The 24,105-nt window shown below is 40.9% G+C and overlaps 1 protein-coding gene across 2 annotated transcripts in view; it reads right to left on the minus strand.

Moving 5' to 3' along the window:
• Positions 1 to 10,615: 10,615 nt before the first annotated feature.
• The window catches only part of LOC306756927 (SRSF protein kinase 3-like), a 31,214-nt gene continuing 17,724 nt past the window's right edge, over positions 10,616 to 24,105 (minus strand). For both annotated transcript variants that reach the window (XM_079241869.1, XM_079241870.1), the window contains 7 exons: positions 16,959 to 17,166; positions 14,356 to 14,686; positions 14,099 to 14,196; positions 11,365 to 11,472; positions 11,203 to 11,272; positions 11,038 to 11,130; positions 10,616 to 10,963 (listed from right to left, as the gene is read on the minus strand). In XM_079241869.1, the coding sequence (XP_079097995.1) occupies positions 10,749 to 10,963; positions 11,038 to 11,130; positions 11,203 to 11,272; positions 11,365 to 11,472; positions 14,099 to 14,196; positions 14,356 to 14,671 (900 nt within the window). In that variant the 5' untranslated portion in view covers positions 14,672 to 14,686; positions 16,959 to 17,166 and the 3' untranslated portion in view covers positions 10,616 to 10,748. The remainder of the gene's footprint in view (positions 10,964 to 11,037; positions 11,131 to 11,202; positions 11,273 to 11,364; positions 11,473 to 14,098; positions 14,197 to 14,355; positions 14,687 to 16,958; positions 17,167 to 24,105) is intronic.

Consider the following 24,105-nt stretch of genomic DNA (forward strand, 5'->3'; position numbering starts at 1 on the left):
CAGAACAGGAAGAATATTCTGGATACTACCATACAGAACAGGAACAACATTCTTGATAATACCATCAAGACCAGGAAATACATTCTGGATACTACCATCCAAAACAAGAACCACATTCTGGATACTACCATCCAGAAAAGGAAAAGCATTTTGGATACTACCATTCAGAAGAGGAACAACATTCTGGATACTAAAATCCAGAACAAGAAGAACAATCTGGATACTACCATCCAGAACAGGAAAAACATTCTGGATACAACCATCCAAAACATGAACAACGTCTGGATACCACCATTCAGAACAGGAACAACATTCTGGAAACTACTACCCAGAACAAGCAGAACATGCTGGATACTACCATTGAGAACAGGACAATATTCTGGATACTACTATCCAGAACAAGAATAACATTCTGGATACTACCATCCAGAACAGGAACAACATTCTGGATAGTACCATTCAGAACAGGAACGACAATATTCTGGATACTACCATCCAGAAGAGGAACGACAATATTCTGGATACAACCATCCAGAAGAGGAACAACATTCTGGATAGTACCATTCAGAACAGGAACAACAATATTCTGGATACTGCCATGCAGAACAGGAACGACAATATTCTGGATACTACCATCCAGAACAGGAACAATATTCTGGATACTACCATCCAGAACAGGAACAACATTCTGGATGCTACCATCTAGAAAAGGAACAACATTCTGGATACTACCATCCAGAACAGGAACAACATTCTGGATACTACTTTCCAGAACAAGAAGAACATTCTGGATACTACCATCCAGAACAGGAACAATATTCTGGATATTACTGTCCACAACAAGAAGAACATTCTGGATACTACCATCCAGAACAGGAACAATATTCTGGATACTATCGTCCAGAACAGGAACAACATTCTGGATAGTACCATTCAGAACAGGAACGACAACGTTATGGGTGCTACCATCTAGAACAGTAACAACATTCTGGATACTACCATCCAGACCAGAAACAACATTCTGGATACTACTTTCCAGAACAAGCAGAACATGCTGGATACTACCACCCAGAACAGGATCAAAATTCTGGTTACTACTATCCAGAAAAAGAAGAACATTCCTGATACAACCATCCAAAACATGAACAACATCTGGATAGTACCATCAAGAACAGGAACAACATTCTGGACACTGCCATTTAGAACAGGAACAACATTTTGGATTCTACCAACAATAACAAGAACAGCATTCTGGATACTACCATGCAGAACAGGAACAAGATTATGGATACTACCATCCAGAACAGGAACAACATTCTGGATACTACCATCCAGAACAAGAACAACATTCTGGATACTACCATCCAGAATAGGAACAACATTCTGGATACTACCATCCAGAACAGGAACAGCACTTTTGATACTACCATTCAGAAGAGGAACAACATACTGGATACTAAAATCCAGAACAAGAAGAACAATCTGGATACTACCATACAGAACAGGAAAAACATTCTGGATACAACCATCCAAAACATGAACAACGTCTGGATACTACCATCTAGAACAGGAACAAAATTCTGGACACTGCCATTTAGAACAGGAACAACATTCTGTATACTACTATCCAGAACAGGAACAACATTCTGGATACTACCATTCAGAAGAGTAACAACATTCTGGAAACTACTTTACAGAACAAGAAGAACATTCTGGATACTACCATCCAGAACAGGAACAGCATTCTGGATACTACTATCCAGAACAAGAAGAACATTCTGGATACTACCATCCAGAACAGGAACAACATTCTGGATACTACTATCCAGAACAAGAAGAACATTCCTGATACAACCATCCAAAACATGAACAACATCTGGATAGTACCATCCAGAACAGGAACAACATTCTGGACACTGCCATTTAGAACAGGAACAACATTCCGGATGCAACCATCCAGAACAGGAACAACTGTTCATCACTGCAAGAGAACAAACATGCAATGTCTATAGATAGATAGATAGATAGATAGATAGATAGATAGATAGATAGATAGATAGATAGATAGATAGATAGATAGATCTCACTTGTGGATACTCAAGTTATGACAATAGAAACATGATATTTTTTTGTTTTGATTAACATTTGGCTTTCCTTTCCTTTCCTTTTCTGTGCTTGTATTGGCTTGGCTTCGCTTGTCTTTGCTTCGCTTGTCTTTGCTTTGCTTCGCTTCGCTTTTGTTTGCTTTGCTTTGCTTTGCTTTGCTTTGCTTCGCTTCGCTTGTCTTTGCTTCGCTTAGCTCTGCTTGGCTTGGCTTGGCTTCACTTGTCTTTGCTTTGCTTTGCTCCGCTTTGCTTTGCTTGTATTTGCTTTACTTTGCTTTGCTTTGCTTTGCTTTGCTTTGCTTTGCTTTGCTTTGCTTTGCTTTGCTTCGCTTGTCTTTGCTTGGCTTGGCTTGGCTTCGCTTGGCTTGGCTTGGCTTGGCTTGGCTTGGCTTGGCTTGGGTTGGCTTGGCTTTGCTTCGCTTGTCTTTGCTTTGCTTTCCTTCGCTTGACTTTTCTTCGCTTTGCTTCGCTAGGCTTCGCTAGGCTACGCTAGGCTTCGCTTTGCTTTGCTTTACTTTGCTTTGCTTTGCTTCGCTTGTCTTTGCTTGGCTTGGCTTGGCTTGGCTTGGCTTGGCTTGGCTTGGCTTGGCTTGGCTTGGCTTAACTTGTCTTTGCTTTGCTTTGCTCCGCTTTGCTTTGCTTGTATTTGCTTTGCTTTGCTTTGCTTTGCTTTGCTTTGCTTTGCTTTGATTTGCTTCGCTTGTCTTTGCTTGGCTTGGCTTGGCTTGGCTTGGCTTGGCTTGGCTTGGCTTGGCTTGGCTTTGCTTCGCTAGGCTTCGCTAGGCTACGCTAGGCTTCGCTTCGCTTTGCTTTGCTTTGCTTTGCTTTGCTTTGCTTTGCTTTGCTTGTCTTGGCTTGGCTTGGCTTGGCTTTGCTTGACTTGTCTTTGCTTTGCTTTGCTCCGCTTTGCTTCGCTTGTATTTGCTTTGCTTTGCTTTGCTCCGCTTTGCTTCGCTTGTATTTGCTTTGCTTTGCTTTGCTTTGCTTTGCTTTGCTTTGATTTGCTTCGCTTGTCTTTGCTTCGCTTGGCTTGGCTTGGCTTGGCTTGGCTTGGCTTTGCTTCGCTTGTCTTTGCTTTGCTTTGCTTCGCTTGACTTTTCTTCGCTTTGCTTCGCTAGGCTTCGCTAGGCTACGCTAGGCTTCGCTTTGCTTTGCTTTACTTTGCTTTGCTTTGCTTCGCTTGTCTTTGCTTGGCTTGGCTTGGCTTGGCTTGGCTTGGCTTGGCTTGGCTTGGCTTGGCTTGGCTTGGCTTAACTTGTCTTTGCTTTGCTTTGCTCCGCTTTGCTTTGCTTGTATTTGCTTTGCTTTGCTTTGCTTTGCTTTGCTTTGCTTTGATTTGCTTCGCTTGTCTTTGCTTCGCTTGGCTTGGCTTGGCTTGGCTTGGCTTGGCTTGGCTTGGCTTGGCTTGGCTTGGCTTGGCTTTGCTTCGCTTGTCTTTGCTTTGCTTTGCTTTGCTTCGCTAGGCTTCGCTAGGCTACGCTAGGCTTCGCTTCGCTTTGCTTTGCTTTGCTTTGCTTTGCTTTGCTTTGCTTTGCTTTGCTTTGCTTTGCTTTGCTTGGCTTGTCTTGGCTTGGCTTGGCTTGGCTTTGCTTGACTTGTCTTTGCTTTGCTTTGCTCCGCTTTGCTTCGCTTGTATTTGCTTTGCTTTGCTTTGCTCCGCTTTGCTTCGCTTGTATTTGCTTTGCTTTGCTTTGCTTTGCTTTGCTTTGCTTTGCTTTGCTTTGCTTTGCTTTGCTTTGATCTGCTTCGCTTGTCTTTGCTTCGCTTGGCTTGGCTTGGCTTGGCTTGGCTTGGCTTGGCTTGGCTTGGCTTGGCTTTGCTTCGCTTGTCTTTGCTTTGCTTTGCTTCGCTTGACTTTTCTTCGCTTTGCTTCGCTAGGCTTCGCTAGGCTACGCTAGGCTTCGCTTTGCTTTGCTTTACTTTGCTTTGCTTTGCTTCGCTTGTCTTTGCTTGGCTTGGCTTGGCTTGTCTTTGCTTGGCTTGGCTTGTCTTTGCTTGGCTTGGCTTGTCTTTGCTTGGCTTAGCTTGGCTTGGCTTTGCGTGGCTTGTCTTTGCTTCGCTTAGCTTGGCTTTGCGTGGCTTGTCTTTGCTTCGCTTCGTTTCGCTTGTCTTTGCTTTCCTTTGTGCTGCTTTGCTTTGCTTTGCTTGACTTTTCTTCGCTAGGCTTCGCTTTGCTTTGTGTTGCTTTGCTTTGCTTTGCTTGCTTGGCTTTGCTTGCTTGGCTTTGCTTTGTGTTGCTTTGCTTGGCTTGTCTTTGTCTTTGCTTGTCTTTGCTTTGCTTTGATTTGCTTTGCTTTGTTGTTTTTCTTTCTTCATCTGGATCTGGCTCACCTCCTGGATCCAGGGATTTTTTAAGGGACTCTGCTGTGTGGAAATGGGGATAATTTAGCCGTAGCTTTTAACTTAAAAAAAAAAAATCACAATCACTGGCAAAAAAACAAAAACAAAATTCCATTTTTAAATTTTGTTGTTTGTTTATTTTGCTTTTATATTGTTAATTACGTGTTGGAGGTGGCAGTGGCTAAGGTGGTTGTGACCTGACAGTGCTGTGGCAACCCCTTCAGAGGACCAAGCTGAAAGGGAAACAACATTGTTGATTATTTGTCTTCTTGTATGTTTGAACTCACCTGCCAGGTTTCTACAAACCAGCTGAGATGAATGCTGAGATGAGTTTTAAACCTGTAAAACTGTATCTGTTGAGATGAATGTAGATTTCTTAATGATGCGAGCTTTGAGTTAGTTGGATTTGTTTAAAGTTTATCAGTCAATGTGGGCTGTGCAGCAGAAACATTTGAAAGGTTTCATCAAAATATTTCCCAAAGCTCTGAAGAAATGTGGCGGTTTGCTTCTCTTTGGGTGTGGATTTGTAATCAAATGGACTTTCAGATACTTTAAAACAGCCTCATCAAAATATGTGTCATTTGAGTTTATTGAAAGCATGAGCTCAATTTTTGAGGAACCAAATTCTCTCCACAGATCTCCAACAACTGCCTCTAGGATTTTTTTTATGTGTCCTTCTCTACATGACAGGACATCGTTTGCTAGTTCTTCATTCTCCATCACCTTTTCTACAAGTCGTTTCATGACATTTATATCTGATGGCTTTAAGGATTTTACCTTTTTGTTGAGGATTTTTGAATGAAGCTTTGTGAAAAGAGGAGTCATGAAGACATAAATAATATCCTTAGTAGGTAATGGTGAGCTTTCAATATGTCCTTTTATTTTGGGACTTGCCGTGCCAGTTCTTGGTATGATCATCTCCTGTTGTTGGGTAAGCTCTTCAGCAATGGAATTGGCACTATTGATTGGTGAAAGAATTCCTAAACCAGGTTTAGTTAACATGTCCATGGGGGAAACGCTCCTTATCTCTGTTTTCGAGCTTGTGGGAAACTTGAAAGTGTCACTTTTGCCATAACCGTTGGACTTCCCATTTGTTTTACCACTAGCTTCTGATAGTCCTGAAGAAGATGTTGATCCACTGTCACTCTTTCCATATCTTTTGTGGTTCAAAGTAAGACAGTCTCTATGATGTGAGAAGATTGTGTCGTGCTCTTCAGAACTAGGGGACAGTATGGGGAACCCTAGTGAGTTGGCATCTCCTAGTGGTGTCATCATTTCTCCGATCAAACATTTAATATCCCTTAAAGCGCTTGACACTTCTTCACTGTGGCTGCTTTGATCAGAAGTTTTCTTCTCGTTCCATAAAATGATCTTTTGAAGGAACTTTCCTATCTCATCTTCTGCCATGGCATACAGGACTTCTGGAGAAAACTGCACATGACTACTTGTGTCCATCATCCCTCTTTTTCTAGAGAGGAGAGAATCTGAGAGAATTCTTTCTGGTGGCACAACAGGAATTTGATACGTCCGGTCCGTCATCAAAACATCATACATTTTATCAGTCAGTTCTTTTGCAAAGGTCCGAATGATGTTATTATGATTGATGTTTTTCATTACATGTTCCTGCAGTTTCCCTGGCTGGTTTAATCTATCATAGAGTTCATCAATTTGTGGTTTGATGGCCTCAAAACCTACTTCAGAGGACAGCTTTTTGGTTACATTGGCCAGTGTTGTCATGGTAAGAACCGAAGTTGAAGAATCTGTCTCTGAAATATATCCTGGTAACATGTCTGCGTCATCATACCTTGGGGACAGAGAAGAATGACGTTTGAGATTAACCAGGAATTTTTTGTTTTTCTTTTCCTGCCATGTATTCCACAGTTCTAACATGACTTTACCGTGCTCGGTATTGACAAATTGAATATAATCTAATCTTCGACGTTCTTCCTCGCTAGATATCCTCATCAAAGTTTCAGACTTGGAGGTTAAAATATCTCTTGGATCATATTCCTTACTTGGTGTCCTCATCAAGGGTTCAGACATGGAGGTGAAACGGTCTCTTGGATTATATTCCTCAATTGATGTCCTCATCATGGTTTCAGACTTGGAGGTAAAAATGTCCCTTGGATCATCTTCCTTACTTGGTGTCCACATCATGGGTTGAGACTTGGAGGTGAAAATGTCTCTTGGATTATATTCCTCACTAGGTGTCCTCATCAAGGTTTCAGACATGGAGGTGAAACTGTCTCTTGGATTATATTCCTCAGTTGATGTCCTCATCATGGTTTCAGACTTGGAGGTAAAAATGTCCCTTGGATCATATTCCTTACTTGGTGTCCACATCATGGGTTGAGACTTGGAGGTGAAAATGTCTCTTGGATTATGTTCCTTACTTGGTGTCCTCATCATGGGTTCAGACTTGGATGTAAAAATGTCGCTAAGTTTCTCAACTATTTTGCTATCATTAAAATGAGGTATACACTCACAACAGTCTTTACTGGATCCATCAGTTACTCCAGATTCAATATAATGCAGGTCATCTATTATAGTTTTGACAATTTCCGATGATGCATCAGAAATCTCCTGAAAGGAGTTAACAGATTTAGAACAGCTAGAATCTAATGAATTGTTGAGAATGTAGGGAGAATATTCTTTCATGTCTAACTCACCAGAATATGTCAGAAGGATTTTACTAATTCTTGCAGTGGTTAAAGGCAGAGAAATCAGAGATCTTGCTTCCTCCTTGTCCATTTCCACTGGTGTTTCAATCACCATTTCAGGTGCAGAACCTGGTCTTCTTGTTGAGCTCTTTTTCTTTTTCCAACATTGTCCCAGGCATTTTCCCGTCAACTTATCCAAATGTTTTCTGATGCAAGAAGAAGCATGAAAAACCATGATGTGCAGACATTTTGGGCTTGAAATGGAACCACTTATGTAAACAGCAGGTTCTGACGGCCAAACTTTAGTGCTCATAACTACAGAAACAGTGGAGCTGACTTTCTGTGAGATCTCCTCCTCGATCAATGTGGTAAGCTCTTTAGAAATCTCACAGGTTTTCTGCGGGACATCAAGAACAGAGGCGATGCTGGCGGGGATTGAGTCTCCAAGCGATGGCTTTATCTTCTCAGGTGCTACTGGGCGTCCGTGCTTTGCAGTCCACTCTTCAATCATTGGGAGGTAAACTTTTAAAATGTCAGTGGTAACCGACTGGATGATTTCCACAACCATATCAGTCAAGGTGGCGTGTGTGGCAGAGTCGCAAATCCCATTGGCAAGCATACTCCACTGAGCTTCATCAATTTTCTCAAAATGTTTTTCTACAATGGGCTGAATGTTTTTGGATGTCACTTTGACTTGTCCTTCTCCTTGAAAATCCATTGTTTTCTTCTTTTGAAATAGTTTAAATGCTCAGAAAAATCTTCAAAAATCTTCACTACGTATTGTGCAGGTTGTCAGATCGTCTTTGCAGTCTGTCTGTTCTTCAGTCAGAATGTGGAAAAGTCTATTTGGAACCCAGTTATATGACTAAAAATGACGCAATAAAGTCTTAGTGACGTCTTAAAGCAATTGCGTATATGGCCACGCTCATGCAGGCGCGAACCATTCCAAGCACGCATGTGCAGTGTGTCGGAATCCGTGCGCATGTGCCGTTGTTCAGCTGTTGTCATGGGAACGTTTGAAACACGTGCGCGTGCGCACTGTAGCTTTCGGTTTACCGCTTAGATCTACTTTAGTTAATTCTTCTGTGTAAAATTTGTTTCTAATGTACATATAAATGTAATAACTGGGTAACCCAAAGAGAAACATAATGTCCGTAATGACTGAACAGGCGGACATGCTGCCGTCTGGGGAGTCTTAATGTCTTGTATTCACCCAGCCACGTATGTCATCAGCTTGTAGGAAAAGCTGCCTCCTGGAAATGTTTTGTCTAATTTGTCTTTAATAAACGTACTTTAAAATCTTTTAAACATTGAGTCTATTCAGTATTTAAAAAGTAAAACGACATGTTAAAGCCATTTCATATTACTCATTTAGTTTAAATCCAGGTTAAAGACCTGCCTATTCTCAGCTGCAGTTCGGTAGTTTTACATTTAAACTCCAAATCTGCATTTTTTTTTTTTCTTAAGCTCCATTTATTTAACTGGATCATTGTTTTAATAGTTTTTATTTAATGCCCTCTTGTTTCGCCCTTTCTGTTGTTTTTAAGTTTAATCATGGTTTTAACAATGTCTATCATTTTAATGTCTCTGTAAACAGTGGTGTCAAAAGTATTCTCATTCATTACTCAGGTAGACGTATAGATACTCAAGTTTAAAATAACTTCTGTAGAAGTAAAAGTACCAACTCAAATTGTTTACTTAAGTAAAAGTACTGATTTAAAAAACAACTTAAAGTATAAAAAAGTAATGCAGATGTGGAAAAATACTATTAAAAAGGAGCGATTAAACTGTGGCACCAGGGTCTACAGTGCAGTCCTCAAAATAACATCTTTCTAAAAGTTATAATGACTATAATGTCATATATCAGAATGTTAATGCCCTAAAAAGCTGGGAAGTACGACACCTTTTCAGCCATGTAGATGAAAAATTAACACAATCAAGTACAATGCAAATATTTTAAAGAACTATGTATGAGCATTAAAAAGTGTTTCATGGCCTGGGAGATATGATTACTGAAAGCATTGTAATGCAAGAAGTCCAACTTCAAAAAGCATGGTATCAACAACCTTTATTAGAATTTAAGTAAATATAAGCTTAGCTGCAGGAATCAGTGAGGGCAACAGATTTGTATTGCAGACAAAAAGTGATAATTGATTAAAAAAAAAAAACCATATATATATATATATATATATATATATATATATATATATATATATATATATATATATATATATATATATATAAATCGTAACAAGGTGTTTGTACTTGGTTACTGGACACCTCTGTCTGCAAGGCACAATTGTTTATTAATCAGTTTAATTAATCACACAGTTCTTGAAAAATCAGGCTTGTTGATGGTCTGAATGCTGATGACTGCTGGATGCGTTACTAAAAATAAACTACAGAATTTCTCAGAGAGATTCGCTGTCAGTTTGGGGGATTCCTACATAGGAAAAGAGGAAAATTTATCTTTTATATATTATTGAGTAATTATACTGTTACGGCCTTTGCATCTCGACTAATGATTCTCCCACTGGCCTTCCCAGTCCTGGTACCTGGTACCAGGACATCACTGGGTAGTTAGTTGCTGTGTCCCAGGCCCCTTTTATCACGTGAATTTAGTTTGAACTTAGAACTCTGATTTTGTGTTTACCTATTGATTAATAAATCAGACTTATGTACTGAAATGGAAGGATGCGCCCACCTGAGGGCAGTGTAACACTAATTTACAATAAAAAGAGACTGAAACCCTTCTGCCAATACTTACTTCTTGCTATTTTTTTCTCCTCAGTAAACATTTTTTAAACATATTTATAAAAACCTGAGGTGAGAACAACACAAGCAATAAATAAAACAACATCATAGGTCGTCACCCCAAACCGATGACATAATGAGCAAAACAAAGTCTGTGCCTTACCGGCTGGAGGATGGATTAGATCGGAGGTTTCTAACTTTAATCAGTTTTTCATGCAGAAACACGACAAGCTCAAAGTAGGTTTATGTGATGCTTCGCATGTCGGCTCAAGCGCTGAATGTTGTGGATGTTTAATGTTGTGGATTCCTTCTAAGGATTCTTCCTGACAATAGTCAGAGATTAAAAATATGTTTTGATCCAACTATATTCTGAACATGTGCAGAATTTTGGTCCTGGCGGATTAGTGAGTTCAACATTGAAATAAACATAAAGGCTGTGAAATTCTTTGCAAAGTAAATAAAAACTAAACTAATGATCTGCATTCAGATAAGAACAACAGCAGACTGATGTTAAATGAAAAATAGAAAATAAGAAACAACAAAGGAATAAAATGGTGCAAACTGAAGAAAAAAAAGCTTTATTTTGTATTTTCAGCAGATAAGCTGCAGTAAAAAAAATGTAATTCAACAAAGATGAACATGTGATGCAATGAACATGTAATAAACAAACCTGTCCATTGCATTTAGTTTATATTTCTACATAAAACTTTATTTACTGGACTGAACGTTTAAATACATGTTGCTTCAAGCTGAAATTTAGAACATTTTTCTTTCTGCGGACCCCCCTCACACACAGCAGGGGTCTCTGGTTTCAGCTTTAAAAGAGACTGACGGAGCTGAAACTGAAAAGGCACAAACACACCGAGCTGCCGCCAGGACACGTCCCACGTCACAGAGACGGTCTGGCAGCTTCTGGACCACATGAGACGATCCAGGGGTGTGTCAGACACTGAGCAGCCGTTGCTCGTTTCTGTGGCAGCAGCTCCAACATGGTGGAGAGAAAGGAGCTGAACTGGACGGCTTCCTCTCGCCGCCACTCGTACTTATCCAGCAGGATCTCCAACAAGCTCCACGGTTTCAGCTTCCAGATGCGTCGCAGTTGTCCTGAAGAACAGAAGAAATGAGCAAAATACTTCCATACATTCATGTTTTATTACAGATTAAACTCACAGCTTTACCTTTACGGTTGAAGTATCGTTTGGAATTTCTCCCAGAGAGGGCAAACTGGGTCGGAAGAGGTCCCAGTAGCTCCATGATGTGGGCAATATGATCTGAAAGGACGTGGATATGTTCTTCACTGTATTTATTTCAGCAAAGGATAAAGGGAGGTTAGGAACACACACCTTCCTCGCGGGAGAACGTTGCTCCTGGCTGAGGGTCGAACAGATAGTCTCCTGTGGCCAGCTCAAAAGCCTGCAGGACACACAAGGCCACCAGGATCACCAGAGGAAGGACAGATTAATAAAAGGCAATAATATCCTGAAGCCTTCAGGTTCTCGTCTCACCATGCAGGCGGTGCTCCAGATGTCAGCTGGTGTGTCGTAGTCGGCGCCGATCAGGACCTCCACAGAGCGATACTGACATGTCTGAATGTCCTCAGTGAAGTGTTTGTGCTGACGTGGAAAGATCAAGAAAAAGCTGGAAACATGACAGAAACTCCACATGATGTCGTCATGAATTTAATCTGGAATGACTGAAAACGGATGGAGACAAGGTGAGACAGAAACTCGGGCAACGTGGAGGACGTCCAAGAGGACCAGTGGACAAAAACTCACTGGGAAGTTTCCTACCCTGACTGAATGGAAACATAAGGTTAGCCAGAAAAACAGCTGATCAGCTTCTCTTCCTTTATTAACCCTCCTGCACCATCCTTCATGAAAGAAAAGAGGACGATACTCAGAATTCTGTCTTTTCACAGCATCAATTCCATTAAGTTGCAGAATCAGATTCATAGAAATAAATACAAAGACCAACGAGTGACAAACATGCGCCTCATCGTTCCTTTTTCCATCTGATTTAAACCACAAACATCAGCAGTAAAGTCATAGTTTCCTTTACAGTTTGTGATATTTATAGAAAAATAACTGGAAGTATGAATGTCTTTATCTCAGTCCCTGAGTCCAACAGTGTTACTGGGACAGATGGGTCAAAAACAGCCCACAGACCAGATGTTAGTTTTCATTTTTAGGTCATTAAAATTGTTTTGTTTAGCAGATTTTTTTCTTTATAGCCGAGATTGAATGGTGCAGGATGAGGTTGTGAAAGAAACATGGTGATTGGATGATGCAGGATGAGGTTGTGAATGAAACATGGTGATTGGATGATGCAGGATGAGGTTGTGACAGAAACATGGTGATTGGATGATGCGGGATGAGGTTGTGACAGAAACATGGTGATTGGATGATGCAGGATGAGGTTGTGACAGAAACATGGTGATTGGATGATGCAGGATGAGGTTGTGACAGAAACATGGTGATTGGATGATGCAGGATGAGGTTGTGACAGAAACATGGTGATTGGATGATGCAGGATGAGGTTGTGACAGAAACATGGTGATTGGATGATGCAGGATGAGGTTGTGACAGAAACATGGTGATTGGATGATGCAGGATGAGGTTGTGACAGAAACATGGTGATTGGATGATGCAGGATGAGGTTGTGACAGAAACCGTGGTGATTGGATGATGCAGGATGAGGTTGTGAATGAAACATGGTGATTGGATGATGCAGGATGAGGTTGTGACAGAAACATGGTGATTGGATGATGCAGGATGAGGTTGTGACAGAAACATGGTGATTGGATGATGCAGGATGAGGTTGTGACAGAAACCGTGGTGATTGGATGATGCAGGATGAGGTTGTGACAGAAACATGGTGATTGGATGATGCAGGATGAGGTTGTGACAGAAACCGTGGTGATTGGATGATGCAGGATGAGGTTGTGACAGAAACATGGTGATTGGATGATGCAGGAAATAATAAATGAGCTGAAATAACCTGCTCTTCAGGATATTCAGGTCGTTGGCTGACCTCATTCTAGATCTGAGCCTAGATCTGAACCTAGATCTGAGCCTAGATCTAGTTCCACTGCTGTTTATCTTCCATCTGGTTTCACCAAACCTTTAAGTGATCGCCATCATTCATGATGTTTTCCCACCACATGTCCTCCTGGAAAACGATGGTTCCCCCCCCATCCTTCCAGTTTCTAACGATGCGTTGGACAGTTCTGAACCCAGTTTTAGTTTCTGCATCTCTTTCCATGTTTTCTCTGCTTCATGTCGATGATCTGATTCTTCTGAAACACACTAACGTCTCTTTTCGTCGCCATTCCATATACTGGTGTGGGAAATGAGAAGCTGCTCGTTGCATCAGTCGGGGTTAAATAAGGTGCTGCAGCTGCAGGAACTGACCCTTTTCTAAGCCCCGCCCCCCTCTTAATGGTGACGGTTGCTATGCCTGGCAAGCTTTCTACTCATAAACAACAATGTTCTCACATTGTCAGTATATTGTGTTATTTAAAGCTAACGTTAATCTATGACTCCCTGTAGATGACGGTGTCTGTTATGTTTGGACCCGCTGCTAAATATTTGGCAACCAGCGTTACTTACTAGTGTTTATCTGATAGTTGTTTATCCTCAACTGGTACAAAACTACCTTCCTCACTGTTAAAGCACCGGTAACTTTTAGTTAATATTCTACTAGCCTTGTTGCTAACAGCTGTGTGCTAGTTGGCGTTAGCATCTCATCAAGGAACCAACATGGTAGTTTTTTGTTATCTCGATGGATTCAGTTGCGAGTGACGTCTTGCACATTGCTGATCCATATTTGGCATCTGTCCAGTTGTGTTTTGGGTTTTGGGAAAACAGGACATACATCAACCAACCCAAGTATCATAAACATAAAGCTCGCCAGACCTTCCTCTCTTAGATTTGGTAACGTATGATTGGTCAGGGATAATTTTGGGGCGGGACTTAGCAAAGGGTCCAACAGAAGGTTCCGACCTGTCAGCTCAGTTAAATCCAGGTGGAGACTTGATTTTTGGCCGTCAGTGCACGATTTATCTGTTTCTAATCAGTTTTTAGGTTGTGAGGTGTTTCACTTCTGGCCCACGCTGCTCTAAACCTGAAGATACCGGAGATAAATGTGACTGTTCTACTGAAACACCTGCTGCATGCACCAGTTCATTCCCAACGATGGGAACTGGAGGAAACACAGCAGACCAGGATGCTACTCGCTCACCACCCAGCAGGCGTTGCCCAAGTCGGCGATCTTGATGAGGATTCTGTCGGCGTTCTGAGGCTTCAGAAGGTCCAGAAGTCCATCCTGGTCACTGACGCCTAAAATATGCAGAAAGATTCCTAGTTAACAAAGATCAGACCAAACCTGAACTGAAGATCAAGGTAACATGTCAGCTCATTTAAACACACTGATCAGTTTACAGGTTTGTTTTAAAGTGCATGTTTTCCCAGAGAGAGAGGAAGAAAGTGCTGACTGACCGCCAGCTGAGGATGATGAAGGAGGAGTCTGATGGAACAACGCTGATCTGGAGCCAGAGACAGAAGCACCTGGGCTGAGGTTTGGCAGTGAGATGGTGACGTCTCGGAGGTTTTCTGCAGCAGAGTCCAGTCTGTCTTCAAACAGAAAACTCTGTCTTCTTATCTTCAGCTTTGAGCCACAAGTGGAGCTACGTGTGCCTGAAGGAGCTGCAGCATCAGAGAAGGACACATGGCGCTTGTCCTGTTGGTGCTCAGATGGTCTCTTCTGTCCTCCACGGCTTCTGTCTCTCCCCGCCAGACGCTTGATGGGACTCATGGAGACCTTGCTGGTCTGCAGGGAGCAGATCAGATGTGAGCGCTGGAGAAAAATACCAGCCTGAAAGCAGCTCAGTGAACATTCAGCCTCAGGTCTGCTTAGAAGAGCAGCCGCTGGTGCAGATTCAGCACCGATGAGCTGTGTTTGACACATCATTATTCCTCTACTGGACACCGTGACAAAGACATAATCACAGCTCTGGATGTCTGCAGCGGATCTTTAAGATCTGAGCTTAGTCTGCAGGCCGTGCAAGAGCAGGTTGCTAACAACACAGTGCAATAAAACCACAACAGCAGCTGATGGACGAACGAAACCTGCTGCTGTCTCCTCTGACACAAACCAGTCACAGGAGTCTGCTTCAAATAAGCTCTTCGTTCGCTTCTACTTCCCTGCAGAGCAAAGCTCCAAACATCAGCTTCACCTTGCAAACTGCATTCATTCATCCATTTAACTGTCGTGGGGAAGCTGGAGTCTATCCCAGCAACCATCAGGAGAGACGCGGGTACACCCTGGACAGGTCGCCAGTCCATCACAGGACACAAACTGGACATTTAAATGCAGATAATAGATAATGTGACACTGATCACATTCATCATGGTACAACTCAGCCTCCCATGTTCATGCATCCAGATGCAGGAGAGATTTTTCAAAATAAAAGCAAATTACCAGATCTGGTTGCGGTTTGTGTGGTATGTGGAATAAAATTTAGGCTGATGAGACAGGTGCAGGAAAGCAAGGGTTAATGAAATAAAAGGATAATAACAGGAAACAAGAAGACTCTGGGAAGTTGTAAGGTAAGGTGCGCTCCTTTGCCATCAGCCTGGAGAAGTAATGAGGAGCGGTGGAGGAGGAGTTTACTGGAAAGAGAATGTTTCCCAAAACGAAAGAGGCATGGATCCTTCTGTGCAAAACTGATCATTAAAATAAAAAAAAAAGTTAATAATAAAGTTATAATTTTGTTCTCATTTCTTTCAGGTTGTTGTCTGCAAAGTGCAACGGAGTCCACTGGAGGACAAATAAGGACGATTAGTTGGACTGGGACATAAATTTGTAGAAAAGAATCAAAATCAGCTCAAGTTGTTTTAGGAATCATATTAATGTGATGTTATCTACTGAATAAACGTTATTTATCAGGTTGCAACATTTCCTATGTTTATCTACAAACCTGATCTGATTGGTTGCTTCCAGTCATGTGGGTTTATGGTTTAAATCGAGTGAGAACTCCTCCCACCCGGTGGGCGGTAAAAGGAGCGCACCTGCTGAAGCGGAAAGCAGCAAACGTGACGGAAGCAAATCAAACCAGGTGTGCTAACTAACAGGAAGTAAAACGGAGACAGATGAACTACAAAATAAAACACTGAAGCAAACCAGTGATGTCTGATATTGGTTCTTTTACTGTTGATAGATATACCAAACTCTTCATTTCTGATACAGATATCAACCAATACTGACATATGCAGGTTTATAAATATGTATAACCCCAAGTCAAAGATGTGGACGAGTCCACTTCTAAGCTCCTTATGCTGCAACTGATGCCACGTTTTGGTGATGTTATCAAATGTGTGCTGATAGACGTCTAGCTTAATGTTCCAGGTTGGCTCTGATGTCCGGATGCTACTGGATTCATTGCGAGTTGCGCCAAACAAACAAAAATATCTGGAAAACTGCAATGGCGTATTATATTGCAACATTCTGAATGACACGAGATGTCCTGAATAGTTTGATGCGCAAAAAGTTCATTTTGTCAAGATAAGCCAGATAATTTCCGATATTACATTTTAAAAGCAGACTATGCAGGATTTCAAGGCAATTATTTCCAAAACAACTTGGCAAACACCAGGTTGTGAGCAAAACCACAAAACTGCTACCTCCACAAACGACCACAGGTTGGCAGTAATGAGCAAAACTCACCCCTCACCCCTCCTACTTGCCAGCTCCAATGAGGGCAGGAATCGCTTGTGAGCTGTAGCTCAGAGCCGCTCTGTAATAAATGGGCTTATACTCCCCCTACTGGTGGAAAAAGGTACTTTTTTTTTTTACTGGTCAGAAAACATTCAAGAAGGGTCTTTGTCATTAATTAAACTTGTAATTTAATAACACATCAAATATGGACAGACTGGAACCTACATGTTTAAAAAACAATCTAATTATGATTGTAGTTATTTTTTTAGTTAATTTATTTTGAAAATATTGAGAATCTTATATACTCTACCTTTAACGCCAGAAATACTTATAAAAAAGAAATACAAAGAGAGAACACCAAAGCAAATCCACAGATCCATCTTACCCATTCTCCAAAGGCGTGGAAGGCCCCCGTCAGCCGGGTGCAGCGGACTGTCCTGATGTAAATGCATCCTGATTGGAGCCTCTTATGAAAGTCTCCAAGTTGGCAACTGTGTCTGAATGAAAGCAAAGCGGCTGTGGGAGGAGTTTACAGCACAGCGCTGCAATGCCAGAGACGCTCGATTAGCAGCTGAAGACCGCAGGAGAGGAAACTGCAGAGAGAAAAATAATCACACCCTTTTATTTTTATGATTGTTGAAAACCCAGATTGTAATTGAGATTAAAATCCAATTAATCGACATAGATATTTTGGATATCATCTAGAACAGGAAAAACATTCTGGATACTACCATCCAGAACAGGAACAATACTCTGGATACTATGATCCAGAACATGAACAACATTCTGAATACTACCATCCAGAACAGGAACGACAATATTCTGGATACTACCATCCAGAACAGGAACAACATTTTGGATACTACCAGCCAGAACAGGAACAACGTTCTGGATACTACCAGCCAGAACAGGAAGAACATTCTCGATAATACCATCAATAACAGGAACGACAATGATCTGGATACAACCATCCAGAACAGGAAGAATATTCTGGATACTACCTACAGAACAGGAACAACATTCTTGATAATACCATCAAGACCAGGAAATACATTCTGGATACTACCATCCAAAACAAGAACAACATTCTGGATACTACCATCCAGAACAGGAAAAGCATTTTGGATACTACCATTCAGAAGAGGAACAACATTCTGGATACTAAAATCCAGAACAAGAAGAACAATCTGGATACTACCATCCAGACCAGGAAAAACATTCTGGATACAACCATCCAAAACATGAACAACGTCTGGATACCACCATTCATAAGAGTAACAACATTCTGGAAACTACTACCCAGAACAAGCAGAACATGCTGGATACTACCATTGAGAACAGGACAATATTCTGGATACTACTATCCAGAACAAGAATAACATTCTGGATACTACCATCCAGAACAGGAACAATATTCTGGATAGTACCATTCAGAACAGGAACGACAATATTCTGGATACTACCATCCAGAAGAGGAACGACAATATTCTGGATACAACCATCCAGAAGAGGAACAACATTCTGGATAGTACCATTCAGAACAGGAACAACAATATTCTGGATACTGCAATGCAGAACAGGAACGACAATATTCTGGATACTACCATCCAGAACAGGAACAATATTCTGGATACTACCATCCAGAACAGGAACAACATTCTGGATGCTACCATCTAGAAAAGGAACAACATTCTGGATACTACCATCCAGAACAGGAACAACATTCTGGATACTACTTTCCAGAACAAGAAGAACAATCTGGATACTACCATCCAGAACAGGAACAACATTCTGGATACTACTTTCCAGAACAAGAAGAACATTCTGGATACTACCATCCAGAACAGGAACAATATTCTGGATACTATCGTCCAGAACAGGAACAACATTCTGGATAGTACCATTCAGAACAGGAACGACAACATTATGGGTGCTACCATCTAGAACAGTAACAACATTCTGGATACTACTTTCCAGAACAAGAAGAACATGCTGGATACTACCACCCAGAACAGGAACAAAATTCTGGATACTACTATCCAGAAAAAGAAGAACATTCCTGATACAACCATCCAAAACATGAACAACATCTGGATAGTACCATCCAGAACAGGAACAACATTCTGGACACTGCCATTTAGAACAGGAACAACATTTTGGATTCTACCAACAATAACAAGAACAGCATTCTGGATACTACCATGCAGAACAGGAACAACATTATGGATACTAAAATCCAGAACAAGAAGAACAATCTGGATACTACCATCCAGACCAGGAAAAACATTCTGGATACAACCATCCAAAACATGAACAACGTCTGGATACCACCATTCATAAGAGTAACAACATTCTGGAAACTACTACCCAGAACAAGCAGAACATGCTGGATACTACCATTGAGAACAGGACAATATTCTGGATACTACTATCCAGAACAAGAATAACATTCTGGATACTACCATCCAGAACAGGAACAATATTCTGGATAGTACCATTCAGAACAGGAACGACAATATTCTGGATACTACCATCCAGAAGAGGAACGACAATATTCTGGATACAACCATCCAGAAGAGGAACAACATTCTGGATAGTACCATTCAGAACAGGAACAACAATATTCTGGATACTGCCATGCAGAACAGGAACGACAATATTCTGGATACTACCATCCAGAACAGGAACAATATTCTGGATACTACCATCCAGAACAGGAACAACATTCTGGATGCTACCATCTAGAAAAGGAACAACATTCTGGATACTACCATCCAGAACAGGAACAACATTCTGGATACTACTTTCCAGAACAAGAAGAACATTCTGGATACTACCATCCAGAACAGGAACAACATTCTGGATACTACTGTCCAGAACAAGAAGAACATTCTGGATACTACCATCCAGAACAGGAACAATATTCTGGATACTATCGTCCAGAACAGGAACTACATTCTGGATAGTACCATTCAGAACAGGAACGACAACATTATGGGTGCTACCATCTAGAACAGTAACAACATTCTGGATACTACCATCCAGACCAGAAACAACATTCTGGATACTACTTTCCAGAACAAGAAGAACATGCTGGATACTACCACCCAGAACAGGAACAAAATTCTGGATACTACTATCCAGAAAAAGAAGAACATTCCTGATACAACCATCCAAAACATGAACAACATCTGGATAGTACCATCCAGAACAGGAACAACATTCTGGACACTGCCATTTAGAACAGGAACAACATTTTGGATTCTACCAACAATAACAAGGACAGCATTCTGGATACTACCATGCAGAACAGGAACAACATTATGGATACTACCATCCAGAACAGGAACAACATTCTGGATACTACCATCCAGAACAGGAACAGCACTTTTGATACTACCATTCAGAAGAGGAACAACATACTGGATACTAAAATCCAGAACAAGAAGAACAATCTGGATACTACCATCCAGAACAGGAAAAACATTCTGGATACAACCATCCAAAACATGAACAACGTCTGGATACTACCATCTAGAACAGGAACAAAATTCTGGACACTGCCATTTAGAACAGGAACAACATTCTGTATACTACTATCCAGAACAGGAACAACATTCTGGAAACTACTTTCCAGAACAAGAAGAACATTCTGGATACTACCATCCAGAACAGGAACAACATTCTGGATACTACTATCCAGAACAAGAAGAACATTCTGGATACTACCATCCAGAACAGGAACAACATTCTGGATAGTACCATTCAGAACAGGAACAACAATATTCTGGATACTGCCATTCAGAACAGGAACGACAATATTCTGGATACTACCATCCAGAACAGGAACAATATTCTGGATACTACCATCCAGAAAAGGAACAACATTCTGGATGCTACCATCTAGAAAAGGAACAACATTCTGAAAACTACCATCCAGAACAGGAACAACATTTTGGATACTACTTTCCAGAACAAGAAGAACATTCTGGATACTACCATTCAGAATAGGAACAACATTCTGGATACTACTATGCAGAACAAGAAGAACATTCTGGATACTACCATCCAGAACAGGAACAATATTCTGGATACTATCGTCCAGAACAGGAACAACATTCTGGATAGTACCATTCAGAACAGGAACGACAACATTATGGGTGCTACCATCTAGAACAGTAACAACATTCTGGATACTACCATCCAGACCAGAAACAACATTCTGGATATTACTTTCCAGAACAAGAAGAACATGCTGGATACTACCACCCAGAACAGGAACAAAATTCTGGATACTACTATCCAGAAAAAGAAGAACATTCCTGATACAACCATCTAAAACATGAACAACATCTGGATAATACCATCCAGAACAGGAACAACATTCTGGACACTGCCATTTAGAACAGGAACAACATTTTGGATTCTACCAACAATAACAAGGACAGCATTCTGGATACTACCATGCAGAACAGGAACAACATTCTGGATACTACCATCCAGAACAAGAACAACATTCTGGACACTACCATTCAGAACAGGAACAACATTCTGGATACAACCATCCAAAACATGAACAACGTCTGGATACTACCATCTAGAACAGGAACAAAATTCTGGACACTGCCATTTAGAACAGGAACAACATTCTATATACTACTATCCAGAACAGGAACAACATTCTGGATACTACCATTCAGAAGAGTAACAACATTCTGGAAACTACTACCCAGAACAAGCAGAACATGCTGGATACTATCATTGAGAACAGGACAATATTCTGGATACTACTATCCAGAACAAGAATAACATTCTGGATACTACTATCCAGAACAGGAACAACATTCTGGATAGTACCATTCAGAACAGGAACGACAATATTCTGGATACTACCATCCAGAAGAGGAACGACAATATTCTGGATACAACCATCCAGAAGAGGAACAACATTCTGGATAGTACCATTCAGAACAGGAACAACAATATTCTGCATACTGCCATTCAGAACAGGAACGACAATATTCTGGATACTACCATCCAGAACAGGAACAACATTCTGAATACTACCATCCAGAACAGGAACAACATTCTGGATACTACTTTCCAGAACAAGAAGAACATTCTGGATACTACCATCCAGAACAGGAACAACATTCTGGATACTACTATCCAGAACAAGAAGAACATTCTGGATACTACCATCCAGAACAGGAACAATATTCTGGATGCTATCGTCCAGAACAGGAACAACATTCTGGATAGTACCATTCAGAACAGGAACGACAACATTATGGGTGCTACCATCTAGAACAGTAACAACATTCTGGATACTACCTTCCAGACCAGAAACAAAATTCTGGATACTACTTTCCAGAACAAGAAGAACATGCTGGATACTAACACCCAGAACAGGAACAAAATTCTGGATACTACTATCCAGAAAAAGAAGAACATTCCTGATACAACCATCCAAAACATGAACAACATCTGGATAGTACCATCCAGAACAGGAACAACATTCTGGACACTGCCATTTAGAACAGGAACAACATTTTGGATTCTACCAACAATAACAAGAACAGCATTCTGGATACTACCATGCAGAACAGGAACAAGATTATGGATACTACCATCCAGAACAGGAACAACATTCTGGATACTACCATCCAGAACAAGGACAACATTCTGGATACTACCATTCAGAACAGGAACAACATTCTGGATACAACCATCCAAAACATGAACAACGTCTGGATACTACCATCTAGAACAGGAACAAAATTCTGGACACTGCCATTTAGAACAGGAACAACATTCTGGATACTACTATCCAGAACAGGAACATCATTCCGGATACTACCATTCAGAAGAGTAACAACATTCTGGAAACTACTACCCAGAACAAGCAGAACATGCTGGATACTGCCATTGAGAACAGGACAATATTCTGGATACTACTATCCAGAACAAGAATAACATTCTGGATACTACTATCCAGAACAGGAACAACATTCTGGATAGTACCATTCAGAACAGGAACGACAATATTCTGGATACTACCATCCAGAAGAGGAACGACAATATTCTGGATACAACCATCCAGAAGAGGGACAACATTCTGGATAGTACCATTCAGAACAGGAACAACAATATTCTGCATACTGCCATTCAGAAAAGGAACGACAATATTCTGGATACTACCATCCAGAACAGGAATAACATTCTGAATACTACCATCCAGAACAGGAACAACATTCTGGATACTACTTTCCAGAACAAGAAGAACATTCTGGATACTACCATCCAGAACAGGAACAACATTCTGGATACTACTATCCAGAACAAGAAGAATATTCTGGATACTACCATCCAGAACAGGAACAATATTCTGGATACTATCGTCCAGAACAGGAACAACATTCTGGATAGTACCATTCAGAACAGGAACGACAACATTATGGGTGCTACCATCTAGAACAGTAACAACATTCTGGATACTACCATCCAGACCAGAAACAAAATTCTGGATACTACTTTCCAGAACAAGAAGAACATGCTGGATACTACCACCCAGAACAGGAACAAAATTCTGGATACTACTATCCAGAAAAAGAAGAACATTCCTGATACAACCATCCAAAACATGAACAACATCTGGATAGTACCATCCAGAACAGGAACAACATTCTGGACACTGCCATTTAGAACAGGAACAACATTTTGGATTCTACCAACAATAACAACAACAGCATTCTGGATACTACCATGCAGAACAGGAACAACATTATGGATACTACCATCCAGAACAGGAACAACATTCTGGATACTACCATCCAGAACAAGAACAACATTCTGGATACTACCATTCAGAACAGGAACAACATTCTGGATACAACCATCCAAAACATGAACAACGTCTGGATACTACCATCTAGAACAGGAACAAAATTCTGGACACTGCCATTTAGAACAGGAACAACATTCTGGATACTACTATCCAGAACAGGAACATCATTCTGGATACTACCATTCAGAAGAGTAACAACATTCTGGAAACTACTACCCAGAACAAGCAGAACATGCTGGATACTACCACCCAGAACAGGAACAAAATTCTGGATACTACTATCCAGAAAAAGAAGAACATTCCTGATACAACCATCCAAAACATGAACAACATCTGGATAGTACCATCCAGAACAGGAACAACATTCTGGACACTGCCATTTAGAACAGGAACAACATTTTGGATTCTACCAACAATAACAAGAACAGCATTCTGGATACTACCATGCAGAACAGGAACAACATTATGGATACTACCATCCAGAACAGGAACAACATTCTGGATACTACCATCCAGAACAAGAACAACATTCTGGATACTACCATTCAGAACAGGAACAACATTCTGGATACAACCATCCAAAACATGAACAACGTCTGGATACTACCATCTAGAAAAGGAACAAAATTCAGGACACTGCCATTTAGAACAGGAACAACATTCTGGATACTACTATCCAGAACAG

Source organism: Telmatherina bonti (assembly GCF_933228915.1).
Source record: "Telmatherina bonti genome assembly, chromosome: 6".
NCBI classification, from domain to species: domain Eukaryota; kingdom Metazoa; phylum Chordata; class Actinopteri; order Atheriniformes; family Telmatherinidae; genus Telmatherina; species Telmatherina bonti.